Source organism: Pinus tabuliformis, chromosome 6 (assembly GCF_031772625.1).
Source record: "Pinus tabuliformis cultivar Carrire ecotype Pingquan chromosome 6, CPIR1, whole genome shotgun sequence".
Lineage (NCBI taxonomy): Eukaryota > Viridiplantae > Streptophyta > Pinopsida > Pinales > Pinaceae > Pinus > Pinus tabuliformis.
Genome location: NC_142292.1, coordinates 38,038,266 through 38,056,997, shown reverse-complemented (window position 1 = coordinate 38,056,997; position 18,732 = coordinate 38,038,266). Strand labels below are relative to the sequence as shown.

Below are 18,732 nucleotides of genomic sequence, written 5' to 3'. Positions count from 1 at the left end.
AACTGAACTTGAAAAGAGATAACAAACAAAAGTGTGGACAGTCGATTTTCCATCTAAATGGCACATAGCACATCTTCCTAAGGCCTATAAAGAATGTTTCTAAAGGTTTCCCGAGATTGATACTTTGTTCTTGATCATATTCCACTCAAAAAAAATAAATTTTGTAGGACACTTTTCCTTCCAAATCATTTTCCCGTTCAGGGTTGTTGTTCATGGACAGAATCAAAAGCAACTTTGAGATAACTGGCCTTAAGGGTGTATCTACCAGTAGTACGATAGGTCCAAACTATATTTTCTGGAGAATTTGAGAGAGACGTATGACTCAACATGATAGATATGATGTAGATTTCCCAAGTAGTAGATGGGTGATCTCTCAAGCCTAGGTATTAACTAGTTTCTCACCCTTGTCGGACTCTAACCTTGAGGTGGAGATAAATATCAATAAGATGAAAAATACCTTTGATTATTAAGAGATTGGATGATCTCCCTAGGAAAAATATATTTTTTATCACAACCCACCCATGGGTACTTTCCCACTATGAGATCCATCATATTCTCAATCTGCCAATAGAGACACATCCTAATGAGACCAAAAGCTTTAGAAATGGCCTTCTAGAAGATTGATTCACCTTTATGGTTATTGGAAGTCACTTGTGTCTAGCCATATAGAGAGGTAGGGGAATCATATTCCTTGTATAAGAATTTCCCCATATCGCCTATCTAAGAAGAAATATCCAACCACTTTTTCCAACCAGAGCATAAGAGGACCAAAAAAATCCTTTAAACCAAAACCCCCAAGTATTTTTCGGAACGTGATTGAATTCAGGAAGCTGAACCAAATGGTCTCTTGTCCTCTATACCGACCCAAAGGAAGTGAAGGAAGATTTGTCTAATTTTTTTAATGACTCCTTTTGGGATCCATGCTAAAGTTTCTCAAAAAATCGGAATGGCCTCTATGACTAACTTAATGAGAACAAACCCGCCCACATGAGATAACCATTTATTACACCAAAATTTGATTCGTTCTTCAATTTTTGCAATCAACCACTAGCATATTTGTTTTTTATAGTTATTGGGCTTGAGCAGGAAGTCCAAGTATTTGATACCCCCCACGATATCATCCACTTTTGCTTCAAGAATCCTTGCCAACCATTTCTTGAAATGGTCATGGATGCCCCAACAATATATGGAGGATTTCTATGGTTTATAAGCATACCAGTGGCCTTACAAAAGTCCTTCAAAATGGATTTTAGAGATTGGATGTAATGTATATTTTCTTCACAAAGAATAAGGATGTCATGAACAAAGAGTAGATGGGAGATGAAGTAATTCTGACCTAATTGCATACCTTTAAAAGATCTTTGGGCACATGTAGAGTGAATGAGTCTACTAAGACTTTAAGTAACTAAAAGTAATAAAAGGGGTGAGATAGGACAACCTTTTCTTAAGCCCTGCTCCCCATCAAACAATTCTAAGATAACTCCATTGATCAAAAGAGAAAAGGACAAAGAATTGATGTAGTTATAGATCCAGGCCACAAAATCTTGATGAAACCCAAGATGTAGAAGGAGGATACAAATTAAAATCAAGTTTACTTAGTCAAAAGCTTTATAAAGATCCACTTTATACAACACCACCTACTTCCTTTATTTTTTAATTGAATGGAGATGTTCCTAGGCAATCCCAATGGCATCGCAAATTTTCCTGCCATGTAGAAAACTAATTTTTTTGGGAGAGATGTGATGAAAGAGAGTATTTTTTATACAGTAGACAATAATCTTAGAAATACTTTTGTATATAGAGTTACCACGGGATATATGGTGAAAATCACAAAACAAGTAGGCTTGTCAATTTTTGGGATCAAGGTTATGAAAGTGGAATTAAAGGGACCAAAAACATGGTCATTTAGTATTGAGTATTCCACAAATTGAAGAAGATCACGGATAATGATCTCAAAGTAGGTTATGAAAAATTCAATAAGCAAGGCATCTAGACCAAGGCTTTTACCTTCATGAAAACCATTCAATGTATTTTTCAGCTCCTCCATTATGGTTTATAACATGAGAAAGTCATTATCGACATCCTCCACAAATTTGGGGAAATGGGAAGAAATTTTGAGGATGTGGTCAATATTAACTCCACAATTATTTTTAAAGAGGTTCCTAAAGAAAGAGACCCTTATCTTAGAAATTTCTCGAGAAGAGGTATTCTGGGAGCCATCTTCCCTGTATATTGACCAAATAGTTTTTATCTATTTCCTATGATTGGATTTTTTTTGAAATAATGTAGTGTTCTCATCTCCCGCCTGAAGCCAAAGGGCCCTATATTTTGTCCTCCACTCCTTTTTACCTATCCAAATGAATGTTTTGTCTTTGATGTTCTAGGTCAAGAAGAAGATATTGATGATCCTCAAAGCCAAAGCCACAATCCTCACCCTCTAAGAAGTCTTTAATTTTGTCTTACGGTTCTACCAGTCACTTGGAATCCATCTCTTTATTTCTTTAAGCCCATGAAATAGCAGTAGTTTTTTTACCATTTTTTCTTAGAAGTGCAAGGGGGAAGATGTTTGATTATCTAAGCGTATGACCTCCAACCAACTTAGAGTTCTTGAATGAAGGAGGGGTTCTCTAGCTAATGGGGATTAATATTGAAATGGGATGGGGGAATTTTTACCTCAGGACTACAACTCAAGGATGATTGGGAAATGGTTAGAAGGCCCCCAAAGGAAACTTGTTCTCTAATACAAAAATATGAATCCACTAGCTCCTCAACAACTAAAAAATAATCCAATCACTTAGCAATTCTATCAGAGTTGCTTCTATCATTTCTCCAAGTCAGAGAAGCTTTGGGGGCAAGGGATCGATCATCCCCCATTTGTCAAAAAGAACAATGAAAATATCTTCATTTAGATCCCTTCAAGCTACAAAACCCCAAATATTCCCAAGACCCAAGGAGATATTTAAATCCCCACCCAAAATGAGAGCATGTGGGTGAGAGAAGTGTAGTGACTGTAAAATCTCCTAGAAAGGCTTTTTGTCAAGGAAGGGGCCATATATGTTGCAAAGTGATAAATGAATGTCCAAGGTTTGAGACCAAATATCTATTACCATAGCATGCATGGTGGCCCAAGGAAATCAAAAAATATAATCAAGTGATTTCGAGCGAAATATGAGTCCCTCATATTTTTCCAATGCATTTATAAACATGAATTTCCAACCTTTGAAGATATGGGACGAGTGAACAACATATATTTCTCCCTCCATCATTAATTCTTGCAAAAAGGGCATCCAACCCTATCGTCTCTGCTAAGCGCTGCAAGTCTAGTTTTTCTATGGGCTAGCCAGTCCCTAAATATTGAGAAAATAATCATGAGAAAACCCCCAAAGGAGTTCTCGCTCTAAGGGCCTTAACTATAAATTATCTTTTACTCTTATAAATTGTCTTTTACTCAAACTGATTTTTATTGAAGCCTTTGATATTTCCCTGTAGATATTTGACTTTTCACCTTAAACTCGTTGGACCTTATGAGACCTGATGAGATGATTGAATGTAACCATGACAAAGAGGAAAATGTCCAATTAAAAAAAGGAGGAGAGTGCCGAATTACCCATGTAAAAATGAAACACCTATTCTTCATTGTTACCATTCTAGAAGACATTCTTTATTATTACATACACCCACTCAAACACACATGTTCTTCATTGTTACCCACTCATGAAAAAAGACGTTCTTCATCATTATTACCCACTCATGAAGAAAGACGTTCTTCGTTGTTACCCACTCATGACGTGGATTGAAGAAAGACGTTCTTCATTATTACACCTACTAAGTGATGATATAGATTTGTAAGCATGCGTATTCCATTTTTATTTTCTTGAATCCGACCATAGTTTATTCAGCCTGTGACTATGGTTTTGTGTTTTTGGCGGGGACGAGAGATGAGGTGTTAATATTCTCTTCTTTTCCGGAAATAAAGATAAAGATTTAAATAGTGCTTTATTGTTACCTACTGATGACGTGGATTGAAGAAAGACGTTCTCCATTATTATACCCACGCACTTATGACATAGATCAGTAAGCATGCGTATTCCATTTATATTGAGCCTGTGACTTTTGTGTTTTTTTTGGGTGGGGGTGGACGGATATCGGTCACACTCTCCTCGAAGATTCCCCGAGCAACTTGACGAGAGGCAAATCGGGTGTTAATGAGATTGGGCATTTCCTATTTGTTAATATACTCTTCTTTTCCGGAAATTAAGATTTAAATAGTGCCGTGGAAGAAAACATTAATACTAATGGATAGGACGTGATGGATCCCAATCCTTTTTCATAAATGCTTTGAGAATTAGTAATGGATAAGACGGGATGGAGTTCAATCCTTTTCTATAAATGTTTTGAGAATTAGAGAATTCGATTAAATGTAATGGATTTTTGGGTATTTTAATAAAAAATGTTTTTTATTTTTAAAATATATTATTGTGGATAATCAAAATTATATTTTTCTAAGAAAATATTTTTTATCTTTTTATTTATTCATATGACAATTTTTTAATAATCAAAAATAAATTTGATATTTTAATTTAGAATTAATTATTTTTTGGTAGTAATAATTATTTAAAATTTATTTTTGTGCTAATTATATTGAACTTATAATTATATAATTATTTACATATATAAAGTTGAAAAGCTGTATTAATTTAGAAAAATATTATATCTTGATGTGCTTTGCTTTAAAATGTTATTGGCCTTATTCCTATCAAACTTGTTGGTATGAAGGTTATACCAAAAACAACTGATAACAATGACAAAAAATTATTTGCCCAAACACACATTACCCATATAGACCAAAAATTCCCAAGATATCAAATGCACCCAACTCACCATGTTGCTAGTGTAATGCTTCATGTACACGGGCTTTTGCATGCATCACTCATCCTTCGAGATGGTCTAGACTTTCTTTCCAATGCATTTGTCCACAATGGAGGGAGGCCATTCAGCCCAAGATCTACCATTGGTTGTGCTAGAGGTCATTCATGAAAGAAATGACCTCATTTCTATCATTGTGGTGGTCCTAAGCCAACTACTCCATAAGCATTGTGACCTGGTGAAGTTGAGACTCCAAAGAATCGAAAGGGGGTGGTAAGAATGCCCACTCTAGCAACTGGTCTCTAGGTTGTTCCACTGCTTCCCCAAAGTCCTGATGCTCTCCATGGTGAACTGCCCCCTCGCCTCTTGCGCCAACATCCTGCCTTACTCTTCCTCATTGCCTTTGCATGTCACGTCTCTCAAGCAATTCACCACTCGCACACCACAGGCCAGACCCCGATACACCACCTTCAATGAAAAGGGACTACCAGCTGGGTCGGCTTGCCACGTCAACAACCACACTTACAACTCCCACTAACCCTTTCCACCTCGCGTTCAAGTCAACCTACCACCCCATGAGACAAAAAAACATAATGTTGCAGTGACCTTCCTCCATCGCGTGGTTCGAAGTTTGAACTTTGCTCTCTCCCAACTCCCCACAATTCCTAGTACTGATCACGCTCCTGTTTACCATGCACAAAAGAACTAGCACTCATAGGGCCATGACTTTCATCGCAAAAATATACCCTCACCAAGCCCCACCAATTGACAAAGAACTCAACAAAAAAATGGCTAGGGCAATACAAAATATACAAACACAAGATGTTGACAAGTAATAGCTAAACCACAAGAGAAGAAAGAGTGATAATGGCCAATTCTAGAGCAACAACGCCTATATTGTCCCCAATTTTTCCATTGACGTGACCAAATGCGTTAGGTCCAAGTCCCAAACTACCAACTTGAAGTAGCAGCTTCTGCAATACCGAAATTTGAAATTGTTGCGAACAGGGAGGCAGGGTATGGTTGAACCAGGCAGGTGCTGTGCAAGCCATAAATCAATTTAATCACTGGAAACACTCTTTCCATGCCAAAAGTCCCTCTGTTATTGTTTACCACGAACCAAATGAGTCATATAACGATTGCTCCTTCATAAAGCTTGACTGACTCGCATCCAAAGTTTCTTCCTTGATACACTTCATTCAAATGCTAAGTGTGTGGGATTTAATGCCTTGTGTGTCTAGAGTTTCTTCCTTGATACACTTCATTCAAATGTTAAGTGTGTGGGATTTAATGCCCTATGTTGATTGCCGTTTTTTATGTTCATTACCTCCATCAAACAGTTAATATTTATAATTTTATTAAACTAGATAATTTTATTTTATTTTATTTAATAAATAAAAATAATAATATTTTTAATTTAAATATAAATTATAATAAAGTAATTGTGTAAGGACATATGATAAAAAGGTTAAACAAAAATTTTAGATTGATTTTTAAAATATATTTTTGTTGTAAGATGTTGTTTCTAGTTTAGTATGGGAGCTTAGTGTGGGAGAAATGTAAACAAAAATTTTAGATTGATTTTTAAAATATATTTTTGTGGTAAGACGTTGTTTCTAGTTTAGTATGGGAGCTTAGTGTAGGAGAAATGTCATTTTTAACTTTTTAACTAAATCAAATTACATAGAAATAAAAATAGATATAGAAATAAATAAATTAAAAGTTTAATATAATGTAAACATTTTAATTAGGTAAAAAAATAACAAATTAAAAATAATCCTATTAAAATAAAATAATAATAACAAATAAAAATACCTCGTGAGATTAAGAATCCATAATATTGACTTAATGTATTCATGTGGAATATGGTTTATTTAAAAAGGAAAATTAAATCAACCTAGATCCATATTAAGTCTGAATTTATTTAGTACCAAAGATCAAATCTCTTTATATTAAAACCACTTTTACACTAAATAAATTTAAATTATTTAATTTATAAAATTTAAATATTCACAATAGTGAATCCTATTATATCTTTAAAAGCACTCTTAAAAAAATTCACTGATTAAATTTTTTCCTACCACACATATAAATATATTCCATTCATTATATATATATAATATATTCCATTTATGAGTGATCCAATTTTGTTTATATTTTAAAGTTAATTAAATCAGTGATCCAATTTTGTTTATATTTTAAAGTTAATTATTTAATTTAAACCAGATCTACAATATACTTATGCTAATGTAAAAGAATCTTCATTTCCAATTAAAACAGGTTTCTGTTTTAAACTCTAAAAAAAAGTCCATGCGAAGAGATGGAATTTATTAATCAATACGTGTCAAGAGTTCAACTCTTCAAAAAGTTTTCCCACTTTTGTCCACCCAAGTCGTACTATCACCCAAAATTATTAATATTCAAACAGAGAAATTAATATTAAAAAAACAAAAATGACACATGATAGAAGGGCGACAGAAACCAACGCAATCATCGCATGCATTCCTCACATAAAGTCCACGGGCCAAACAGATCACGACAGATTTTGAAAACATTGAACCGCGATCTCTGGAATTCATTTCAATTCTTCAATCGCAGAAGACGATATTTATTTATTACAGAAAACAAATGAAGCCGCTGGGGTTTGTTTAGTGATTTGACGCTGTTGTTGGTTGATTACATCCCAATCAGATCAGCGCGGTTATAAGTGGTCACCTCACTAATTTGGAGTGAACGCTGAGGCCTCCACATTGTTGGGTTCAGCGTGGATGGGCCCAATCTAACCGCGTTGATATAATTTACGGGGCTATGAGACGAAATCCCCGGAATTATAAGCCCTGCTATCCTGAACAGTGTCGACAATTTCGTTTCTTTGAAGTCCCTTCCTTTTGTGTATTGCAACAATAAACTCTGCACCAATTCCCACACAGCATTTATGCGTAGGGGGATGAAATATAATAGCGAGAAATTTCTGTTGGGCTCCTCCACAAGATTCTGTCATAAAATAAACCATTTAATATGAGCGTGAGTTTGAACAAAATATTGTATCAGAAATGAAACGGGATTTTCTGGTTGAAGAGAATATAGTATAAGTACCTTCTCTTTGTAGCAGCTGTTGTAGTAAAGGCATACACCAAAGTGCTTGTACTCAAATATTGGATCATCGAAGGGCAGTCTGGGAACTAGGTCATTGCAGTAGACGATTCTAAAATATGTGGGTACTGTTTCGTTTATGTTGTTGTTCATAAACTTTGCGAATGCTTCATCTCCAACCCTCGGCTGTCCGAATGTATAAACACCAACCATTTTCTCCAACAGCGCCTCTTCCTTGCGTATAAATAGTATTGCTGGAAACAACACAGCCAAGGCTCCACCAAGGCTGTGGCCTGTCACTATGAATTTTGCATTTCTGTGAACTTGTAATAATTCTTTCAATTTCTTACGAAGAACATAATAAGCCAAAGGCTTTTCATGAGGATCTTCTTTATGATTATCGAAGATCTGGGGGTTTTGTGAACGGTTTGCAAGACCCAAAGCTTCCAGAAATCCAAGATGAACCTTTCCGATTTGGCTGAATTCATACCATGAGAAATCGAGATCTGTTTCCCAGTCATCTGCATTAAATGGCTCTGTTCCTCTGAAGGCTATCACTATTAGCTGGGCGTCCACCTCCTTATCACAGAATATAAAGGCTTGCGTTGATTTCTTTTGCAAGTGATCTGATTATATATACAAGTCAATCTTAGCATCAATTAATGAACGAAAAATTATTCACACAATATATGACTGAATCATAGATTATTGAAGCCAAAGAGTTGCATATATACCGTTCCAGCAGTCTAAGAACTCCACGAAGTGCATCTGCAGGATCAGGTTGAAATATTTATTAAATCAAATAGAGTTTTGCATGAATAAACAAGTACTAAAATTCATGGAAATTAAACACTACCTCCCAATGTTCTGTGACTCTGTTTCTGATAACCAGTTTGTTTTCATAAGCTACAGTTGAAGCCATGGCACAAAGGTCTGCATAGAACCTTTTCCCGGGTTCAATGGTTGAGTCAATAACTCCCCTGGTTCCGCCATGATACAAGTTTACGCGATGCTCAAGAAGGCCGATGATACTGAGGAACGTGTCGGACCCTCTTCTCGGTATTACGATACTTTGGCCTGAACAAATCAAAACATTCAGCCAAACCCTAATTAATGATGTTGGCTGAGGATGAATTCCTTATTCAATTTTTCAATATATTAAGAAGAGATCTATGAGAAAGAAACAGACCAATAAAAATCACCAGTCCCTAACTCATGATGTTGGCTGAGGATAAAATCCTTATTTCATTCTTAATACTTTAAAAGCGCTTATACAATAAAGAAAAGGATGAATAAAATCACCAGTGAGTGGCCTGAACAGTATCTTTAGCAAACCACCATTCTGAGAAAGCAGATTTAAATAGAATTCTATCCAGGTCCCCAAGATGGCTAATGGTACAGCAGCAATCTGGATAAGTTTTATCAATATAAGCGAAAGCCTTATTTTCCAAGTCTGATTCACCTCCGATTTGAGGGAGTTGGGGCATTCTAAAACATCGGATTTCAATGCCCCCGTCAAGAAAGGACTGAACAGAAGCTTTGAGAGATGAATTTTACGAGCGTGAGCAATGAGATAGTTAGCGCTCGTCATTCTGTGAGGAGGAGGCAGCTGCAATATGACAGCTGAAGCTACAACCCCTCACCCATTTATTGATTGTATGGAATGGATGAGCGTATCAAACTTCTTTCTATTTTCTTGAATTCGTCGTTAATGGCGGCTGGTGCGAGCACAGTGTTAATGGTGGCTGGTCAGAGCACAGTGTGACGTCGCCGAAAAAGCATGAAGACACGACAAATAGAGGAAACGTAAGACACGGTAAGGAGAGAAGAAGAAGAAGAGAAATAGAAGACGAGAGAATGAGGAGGACGTTGAGAAGAAGAGGAAGAGAAATAGAAGACGAGAGAATGAGGAGGACGTTGAGGTACGTAATGGCTGGTCTTGTAATTTGAAAATAAGGAGCCTTAGACCAGTTCAAAATATAGGAATGATTAACCAGTTGCAATTGTAATTAACAAACTTCGTCAGCGTTGATTTTACCGCTTCATTACCTCTAGTTGCGAATTTTCGATGAACGAACAAATAATACAAAAAAAATCAATCCATAAAACATTGATTTTTTATTAAATCGACCTACGAAACTGAATTTTTTATTTTCATTAAATACTCATTTTTTTATTAAGTAGAATTTTTTTATGGGCATAACCCATAATAAGCATTAGAATAATGATAAATCATATATTAACAATTGTTTCAAAAGGGGTAAAAGATGTTGATAAGATTTTTAAATTAATATATATACATAAAAGTTTTCATAATTAAACAAATAATAATAGATATATTAAATTTAAGTTGTGTAATTGTATTTTCTTTATGTTTTTAAAATTTTATATATCTCTAAATTTTAATGCATATTTTTATATTTATTTACGTTAGTTTCTCAAAGTAATAAATATGGAAAATTATCTAATCTTTTTACTTAATTTATATATTAATTTTGCAAAAAAAGTGGTTGTATGAAAAAAAGTGGTTTGACAAATATTGCAAGAACTAATAAGGATTGAATATAAGGTTGAAATCAATTTTTCAATTGGTGTTTAATTGAAGGAAATTTAGTAACTTATATTTGGGCAGGTCCACCACAAATTGAAACAATTTGTTCTTAGTGAAATTGACTCATAAACATTATGCTACTCTTCATATAGCACTCATAACCATTATGCTACTCTTCACATACCATTCCTAGCTATCACTTATCAACCCCATCCTTAGGCAACTCAATCAACAAGGACAGATGCACAATATTAATGTAGAAATCTCAACAACACAATAACCTTCAATTGACAATCCCCACCCACCAATCTTCAAATCTGCAATGAGCACATTGTATGGTATGTTGTTGCCTTCTCTCAGTTTATTCTTCAGAAAATCATACAGGTGCAAGGGCCTTTGTTGATAAATCCAACGAATATGAGTTAACAAATCTATGTAGAAGCAATTACAATTTATGATACATTGTTATTGTTAACCTTCTCAAGGAAGCAAACCAACCATTTCAATTGTAAGCAATTTCTTCATTGCTTGACTAAGAAAATGTGACCACTCTTTAACTACACACGAAGCTTTACCTTCTAGGCCTTGTCTTAACAATTCACCCAGTGCTGCCAAGGCTCTTTCTGCTTTTTGTATTCTCCGGTGTGCAAATTCCTATCGAGATGCTTCAAAACAAAATACTTAAGAAATAATGGTGAAGTTTATCTAGACAATGGTGATGTTGTAAAACAAGAAACATGGAGCCCGTAGAGGGAATAAGTTGAGTTAATGAGATCCAAGTTGAGGGCTCGAGTACACCTAAAGTTGAGGTGCACTTACACCACTTTTTTCTCTCTCTTGAAATTTTAGAATGTAACTTTTTTAGCCATTAAACCTACTCAAATAATATTTAATATTTTAATTAATTAATTTATTAAATAATTTTACAAATATTTAATTATTATACCATTTTAAAAAAATTTCAAACTGTAATAATTAAACATTAGATACTAGAAATGTAAACCTGATTTCACACCTCAAAGTGGTGATCTGTTAACACCAAATAAGAATCAATCATCCAACAACAACTTTGAATAAAGCAACAATATTCTTGTTAATGTCTAAATATTTTATCATAATTATTTTGTAAATCAACATTTTTTAAAATTTATATATTACAAAATATTAAGTTATATATTAAAAAAATTATAGTTTTTATAAAATGAATATTAATTAAAAACTCATTTCTTTTACTATTTTCTATATTTAAATTCACCATTTTTTTTTTTTAACATTTATTTAGTATGGAATGTCTATAAAAATTTCAATATTCATAGTATTATTAATTTTTTTTATATAAATATATTGAATATATTTATATTTATAGTCACCTTCTCAAATCGAGTGACGTATGTTTTTCCATTGCTTTCCCTTGTTGACCTTTCTGGCCTCTCCAATCTAGTGACGGCTAATATAATTTTTATAACTCCATCACGTGCAAGTAACCACTATATACTAACATTTATTGATGATTTTACTAGAAAAAATTGGGTTTATTTCCTAAAGAACAAAAGTGAAGTGTTTTAAAGATTTTGCAATTTCAAGACACTTGTAGAAAACCAAAATGGGCTGCATATCAAAGTTCTAAGAACTGATAGAGGAGGTGAGTATATATCCAAATAATTTCTACGTTTTGTAGAAAAAATGGAATTCATAAGCAGTTTACCACTGGGTACACTCCGCGGCAAAATGGAGTTGTCGAAAGGAAGAATATGATAATCATGGATATGGCGAGGAGTATGTTAAAGGCAAAGCATTTTTCAAATGATTATTAGGTTAAAGCTGTACAATGTGCAGCGTACATTTTGAATAGATGCCCTACAAAAGCAGTCATGAACAGAGTGTTGGAAGAAGCATGGAGTGGGACAAAGCAAGGAGTCACCCACATGAAAGTTTTTGGATGTGTGGCTTATGCACACATTCCAGATCAACTAAGGAAGAAGTTGGACAACAAAGGGGAGAAATGTATTTTCATTGGATACAGTGAGGAATCCAAAACTTATAGGTTGTATAACCCATCCACCAAGAAGCTTACTGTGAGTAGAGATGTTCAGTTCATTGAGGAGGAAGCTTGGGATGGAAGCATAGAGAAAACAGTGAATGTTAAAAACTCTTTGTCTCATGATGAAGATGATGAGGAGATGGTTGAAATACATCCACAAACAGCAGCACCAACACAAGGGCAGCAAGAGACACCCTTGAGGAGAAATGAAAGTGCTTCTCCAAGCACACTACAAGGAGGAGATTCAAGTGCTTCTTCAAGCACTTGTAAACCAAATGAAAGAGGTAAGAAGTTCAAAAATTTAAGTGACATTTATGAACAAGAGGCAACAAATGAAGGTATAAACTCTTTGTTTGCTTTATATTGTCATGTTGACGACCCTGTTCATTTCGAAGAAGCAATTAAGGATAGGAAATGGATAGAAGCCATAGATGAGGAGATCAATGCCATAGAAAAAAACAAGACATGGGATTTAGTTGAACTACCAAAAGGAAAAAAAGTCATTGGAGTTAAATGGGTCTACAAGACCAAGAGTAATGCTGAAGGCAAAATAGAAAGACACAAGGCAAGACTTGTTGTCAAAGGATATAAGCAGCGGCATGGGAGAGACTATGAGGAAACTTTTGCACCAATTGCTAGAATGGAAACCGTGAGAGCAGTGTTGTCCATAGCAGCACAAAACAAGTGGAAAGTTTACCAAATGGACGTGAAGTCATCATTCCTAAATGAAGTGTTAATGGAAGAGGTTTACATTGAACAACCTCTAGGCTATGAAAAGAAAGGTCAAGAGCACAAAGTGTGCAGATTGAAGAAAGCTCTTTATGGGCTGAAGCAAGCACCAAGAGCGTGGTATAGTAGGATAGGTTCCTATCCACTAGAAAATGGATTTGAAAAGTGTGAGGGAGAACCCACCCTCTACATCAAAGAAAAGGATGGTAAAATACTAATTGTTGTGTTATATGTTCATGATGTTATTTTCACACGTAATGATGATTACCTTATTGAAAATTTCAAAACAGTCATGAAGGAAGAATTTGAAATGACTGACATGGGTTTGCTGAGATACTTCTTAGGAATAGAAGTAGAACAAAATGGAAATGGTATTTTTATCGCACAAGTGAAATATGTTAATGAAGTGTTGGAAAGATTTAATATGCAGGAGAACAAAGCAACAATCACTCCCACAGTGATGGGATTAAAACTCAGCAAAGAGGACAACAACAAGGAATTTGATCCTAGTTTGTACAAGAGCATAGTTGGCAGTCTCATGTATTTGACTGCAACTAGGGCGGATATAATGCATGCTGTTAGTTTGATTTCCAGATTCATGGAGAGGCCAAAAGAAGCACATTGGCAGGCAACAAAAAGGATTCTCATGTATGTTAAAGGTACTAAAAGGTTTGACATTTTATATACTGTTTCAGAATGTTCAAATCTAATTGGATACCTGATAGTAATTGGGCTGGAAGTGTAGATGATCGTAAAAACACGTCCGGTTATATTTTTCACATGGGTTCAGGACCCATTTCATGGGCTTCTAAAAAACAACGTATTGTAGCATTGTTTACAACAGAGGCAGAATATGTGGTAGCTACAGCAGCAGCGTGTCAAGCAATTTGGATGAGAAGGATGTTAAGGAGTTTATGCTAAGAGCAAGTAAAAAGAACTGTAATTTTTTGTGACAATAGCTCAGCTATTACATTATCCAAAAATTTTGTGTTTCATAAGAGAATGAAACACATTGACACAAAGTTTCATTACATCGGGGAATTGGTAAACAATGGAGAAATTGTTTTAGAACACTGCAAAACTCGGGAGTAGGTTGCAGATATTCTGACCAAACCATTGGGGCAGAAAAGTTTTGAGTTTTTTGAGGAAATGTTTGGGTATGACTGATAACCCAGCAATTGAAATTAAAGGGGAGTGTTGAAATGGTACTTTCGACTGCAACGTTTATTTTGGAAAATCGTCTGAGGATTCCTCGCACCGCCGTTTACGAAATAGTGGTATTTCTCTGAGGGCAGTGAGCACATTCTTCAACCGACACGTGCCTGAGTGGTTTTGCAAAAACAACTTTCCCCCGCACGTAAGGTTTGATAAAAAAAGCCGTGCGATTTTGACTAACAATCGTCCGATTAACGTGGAGTAAAATCTACGGTTAATAATAAAAATATATATCGCCATGTGAAGTAATTAATGGAAACTTACTGCGGTTGGTAAATGTAGGTGAAGACTTTAATTTTAATTTTTTTTTTATGGCACAAGTGAAACGTAAAGTTATGCACAACAGTGTAAATCTTTGTAGTGAGAGACAAAGTGTTTTTGTAATGCACAACAGTGCAGAGACACTAGTGTTATTTTTTTAAGAAGAGACAGAGATTTTTTTTTAATGCACAGCAGTGCAAAGACAGTGCGTTAATTTTTTCCAGGAGAGACAGAGTGAAGTCTTTGGAACTGCATCTGAAGCATTCTTGGCGTAATTAGTCTAGTAAAAGAAGTCTGTTTTTTTTGTATCCGTGAGTTTGAGAAACAGAGCATTATTCTCTGTTCATTTTTGTTCTGAAATTATCAAAAATTCCCAACATATCAAACTTCTTTCTATTTTCTTGAATTCGTCGTTAATGGCTGCTGGTGAGCACAGTGTTAATGGCGGCTCGTCAGAGCACAGTGTGACGTCGCCGAAAAAGCATGAAGACTTGACAAATAGAGGAAATGTAAGACACGGTGAATAGAGAAGAAGAGAAAGAGAAATAAAAGACGAGAGAATGAGAAGGACGTTCAGGTACGTAATGGCTGGTCTTGAAATTTATTAATCAATCCGTGTGAAAAGATGGAATTTACTAATCAATCCGTGTGAAGAGTTTAACTCTTCAACTCTTCAGGTATTGTAATTTGAAAATAAGGAGCCTTAGAACAGTTCAAAATATTCGTGTATACAAAGGAGCCTTAGACCTATTCAAAATATTCGTGCATACGAGTGATTAACGAGTGGAAATTGTAATTAACAAACTTCGTCAGCATTAATTTTACCGCTTCATTACCTCTAGTTGCGAATTTTCAATGAACGAACAAATAATAAAAAAAATCAACCCATAAAACATTGATTTATTATTAAATCGACCTACGAATCATTGAATTTTTCATTTTCATTGAAATATTAATTTTATTAAGTAAATTTTTTGTTATGGGCATAACCCATACCAAGCATTAGAATAATGATAAATGATATCTTAACAATTGTTTCAAAAGGATAAAAAAAGTTGATAAGACTTTTATATATATATATATATATATATATTTTTATTTTTTTTCAGTTTTCATAATTAATATATTAAATTTAAATTTTTTAAGTTTATTTTTTTTATGTTTTTAAAATTTTATATATCTCTAAGTTTTAATGTGTATTTTTATATTTATTTATGTTAGTTTCTTGAAGTAATAAATATGGTTTTTTTTAACTTTATTTATATATTATTTTTGCAAACATAAAAAGTGGTTATATAAAAAAAGTGGTTTGACAAATATTGCAAGAACTAATAAGGATTAAACATAAGGTTGAAATCAATTTTTCAATTCGTGTTTAAGTGAAGGAAATTTAGTAACCTATATTTGGGTAGGTCCATCACAAATTGAAACAATTTGTTCTTAGTGAAATTGACTCATAAACGTTATGCTACTCTTCATATAGCACTCATAACCATTATGCTACTCTTCACATACCATTCCTAGCTATCAATTATCAACCCCGTCCTTAGGCAACTCAATCAAAATTGGAACAAGGACAAACGTGCAATATTAATATAGAAATCTCAACAACACAATAGCCTTCAATTGACAATCCCCACCCACCAACCTTCAAATCTGCAATGAGCACATTGTATGGTATGTTGTGGCTTTCTCTTAGTTTATTCTTTAAAAAATCATACACGTGAAAGGCGCTTTCTTGATAAATCCAACGAATATGAGTTAACAAAGCTATGTAGAAGCAATTACAATTTATGATACATTGTTGTTGTTAACCTTCTAAAGAGTTATGATAAACTGTTGTTGTTAACCTTCTCAAGGAAGCAAACCAACCATTTCAATTGTAGGAAATTTCTTCATTGCTTGACTAAGAAAATGTGACCACTCTTTAACTACACATGAAGCTTTACCTTCTAGGCCTTGTCTTAGCAATTCACCTAGTGCTTCCAAGGCTCCCTCTTTGCTTTTTGTATTCTCTGGTGTTCACTAGCAAACACATCGTTGCAAGTTCCTATCGAGATGCTTCAAAACAAAATACTTAAGAAATAATGGTGAAGTTTATCTAGACAATGGTGATGTTGTAAAACAAGAAACATGGAGCCGATAGAGGGAATAAGTTGAGTTAATGAGATCCAAGTTGAGGGCTCCAATACACCTAAACTTGAGGTGCACTTACTCCACTTTTTTATATCTCTCTTGAAATTTTAGAGTGTAACTTTTTTAACCATTAAACCTACTCAAATAATATTTAATATTTTAATTAATTAATTTATTAAATAATTTTACAAATATTTAATTATTATACCATTTTTTAAATTTTCCATGAAATTACAAATTTTAATAATTAAACATTAAATCCTAGAAATATAAACCTGATTTCACACCTCAAAGTAGTGATCAACACCAGATAAGAATCAATCATCCAACAACAACTTTGAATAAAGCAACAATATTAGTGTTAATGTATAAATATTTTATCATAACTATTTTGTAAATCAACATTTTTTAAAATTTATATATTATAAAATATTAAATTATATATAAAAAAATTTATAGTTTTTTATAAAATGAATATTAATTAAAAACTCATTTTTTTCTACTATTTTCTATATTTAAATTCAATCTTTTTATATAAATATATTGAATATATTTATATTTATAGTCACCTTCTCAAATCTAGTAACGTATGTTTTTCGATTGCTTTCCCTGGTTGACCTCTCTGGCTTCTCCAATCTAGTGACGGGTAATATAATTTTTAGGCCGATAGGCCTTCCTTTGAAAGGGACTTTCGTCGTCCTTTTGATTCTCACGCTGACACCTCGCGGATTGTGAAATTTGTTTAGTATTTGTTCAACTTTGATTCTCATGCTGACACCTGGCGGAGTGGGCAAGCCACGACGTAGCCATCACAGAATAAGGTCGCAGAATCAGGGCAAAAGGTCGCAGAATAAGGGCAAGTGCAGTTACAGATCAGATCGAGGCACTCCGTGAAAAAGCCAAGGATGGGTTTCCGTGTCTCTTTTTGCCCGTGACTCTGTATACAAAGCCAGTCACTGACAGGTCGCGAGGTCGAATCCGGACCTCTGCAAAAGCTGAATGGGTTTTTTATTTGGAATGGAAGTGGAGATCTTCTGAGCGAACTGTGTTGTGCGATGGAAAAGGGAGGAGGAATGAGATTCTTATGCATGGGCACCTAAGTCACCAGCGGTGGCACATGTTGTCTTCCACTCACAGCTTCCTCGTCTCAAAGGTTAGCTGAATCTCCCCTCCTCTGCCCGTTCATTTTACGTTTTTGGCAAAATTTATCTTAATTTGGCACCGGTTTTGATTAAGCGTTAGGTTTGAAACTTTTCTTTTTGTGTCTTTTTGCCTATTTTTGTTATTTGTTTGCAGGATGGTCGCAAGATTAGCAATGGGGACTGCGCGCTATTTAGGGCCGGCAATGCACCGCCATTCATTGGAATAATACGGCACCAAGTCGTAGACGAGGAGGGCGACGTAAAGCTGGGAGTGAATTGGCTTTACAGGCCTGCTGACGTGAAATTAGGCAAAGGCGCCTCAATTGACCCCCTGCCGCCCAACGAGGTATTTTATTCGTTCCACCAGGATGAGATATCGGGGGCATCGTTGCTTCATCCCTGTAAAGTCGCGTTTCTCAGCAAGGGTGTTCAACTTCCCTCGGGGGTTTCGGCGTTTGTGTATAGAAGGGTCTACGATGTTACCAGTAAATGCTTGTGGTGGCTCACCGACCGAGATTACACTAATGTAAGATTACCGCACTGCTTTGCTTGCATTATTATTGAATATCATAATGGGATTTTTTTATTATGATTACTGGTTTCATTAGGTTTTTAGGCTGTAAGGTTTCTTAGAGTCTCTGTCTGAGAGTTTGTGTTCTAGTTAATAGAGAAAACATATGTGATTGAATGCTACAGAA

The 18,732-nt window shown here is 34.7% G+C and overlaps 2 protein-coding genes across 3 annotated transcripts in view; one reads left to right on the top strand and one right to left on the bottom strand.

Annotated features, from left to right (window-relative positions):
- Positions 1-7,524: 7,524 nt before the first annotated feature.
- The window catches only part of LOC149257097 (triacylglycerol lipase OBL1-like), a 196,474-nt gene continuing 185,266 nt past the window's right edge, over positions 7,525-18,732 (bottom strand). The window contains exons 1-5 of one of the 2 annotated variants that reach the window (XM_089369109.1): positions 9,262-9,708; positions 8,816-9,036; positions 8,694-8,727; positions 7,963-8,585; positions 7,525-7,860 (exon numbers count right to left, since the gene is read on the bottom strand). In XM_089369109.1, the coding sequence (XP_089225235.1) occupies positions 7,543-7,860; positions 7,963-8,585; positions 8,694-8,727; positions 8,816-9,036; positions 9,262-9,550 (1,485 nt within the window). In that variant the 5' untranslated portion in view covers positions 9,551-9,708 and the 3' untranslated portion in view covers positions 7,525-7,542. Of the gene's footprint in view, positions 7,861-7,962; positions 8,586-8,693; positions 8,728-8,815; positions 9,037-9,261; positions 9,709-18,732 lie in introns of those variants that run through there. The other variant, XM_089369112.1, reaches the window with a different exon arrangement.
- Positions 17,779-18,642, top strand: LOC149257099 (ASI1-immunoprecipitated protein 3-like). The gene is made up of 2 exons (XM_089369103.1): positions 17,779-18,045; positions 18,189-18,642. The coding sequence occupies exons 1-2, from the start codon at positions 17,977-17,979 to the stop codon at positions 18,624-18,626; spliced, it is 507 nt and encodes a 168-aa protein (XP_089225229.1). The 5' UTR covers positions 17,779-17,976; the 3' UTR covers positions 18,627-18,642.

Excerpts from the sequence above, each read along its gene's own strand:
- LOC149257099 (XM_089369103.1), top strand. The coding sequence starts at position 17,977 with ATGCATGGGCACCTAAGTCACCAGCGGTGGCACATGTTGTCTTCCACT. Across the intron at positions 18,046-18,188 it reads ACAGCTTCCTCGTCTCAAAG|GATGGTCGCAAGATTAGCAA; the intron begins GTTAGCTGAATC and ends ATTTGTTTGCAG.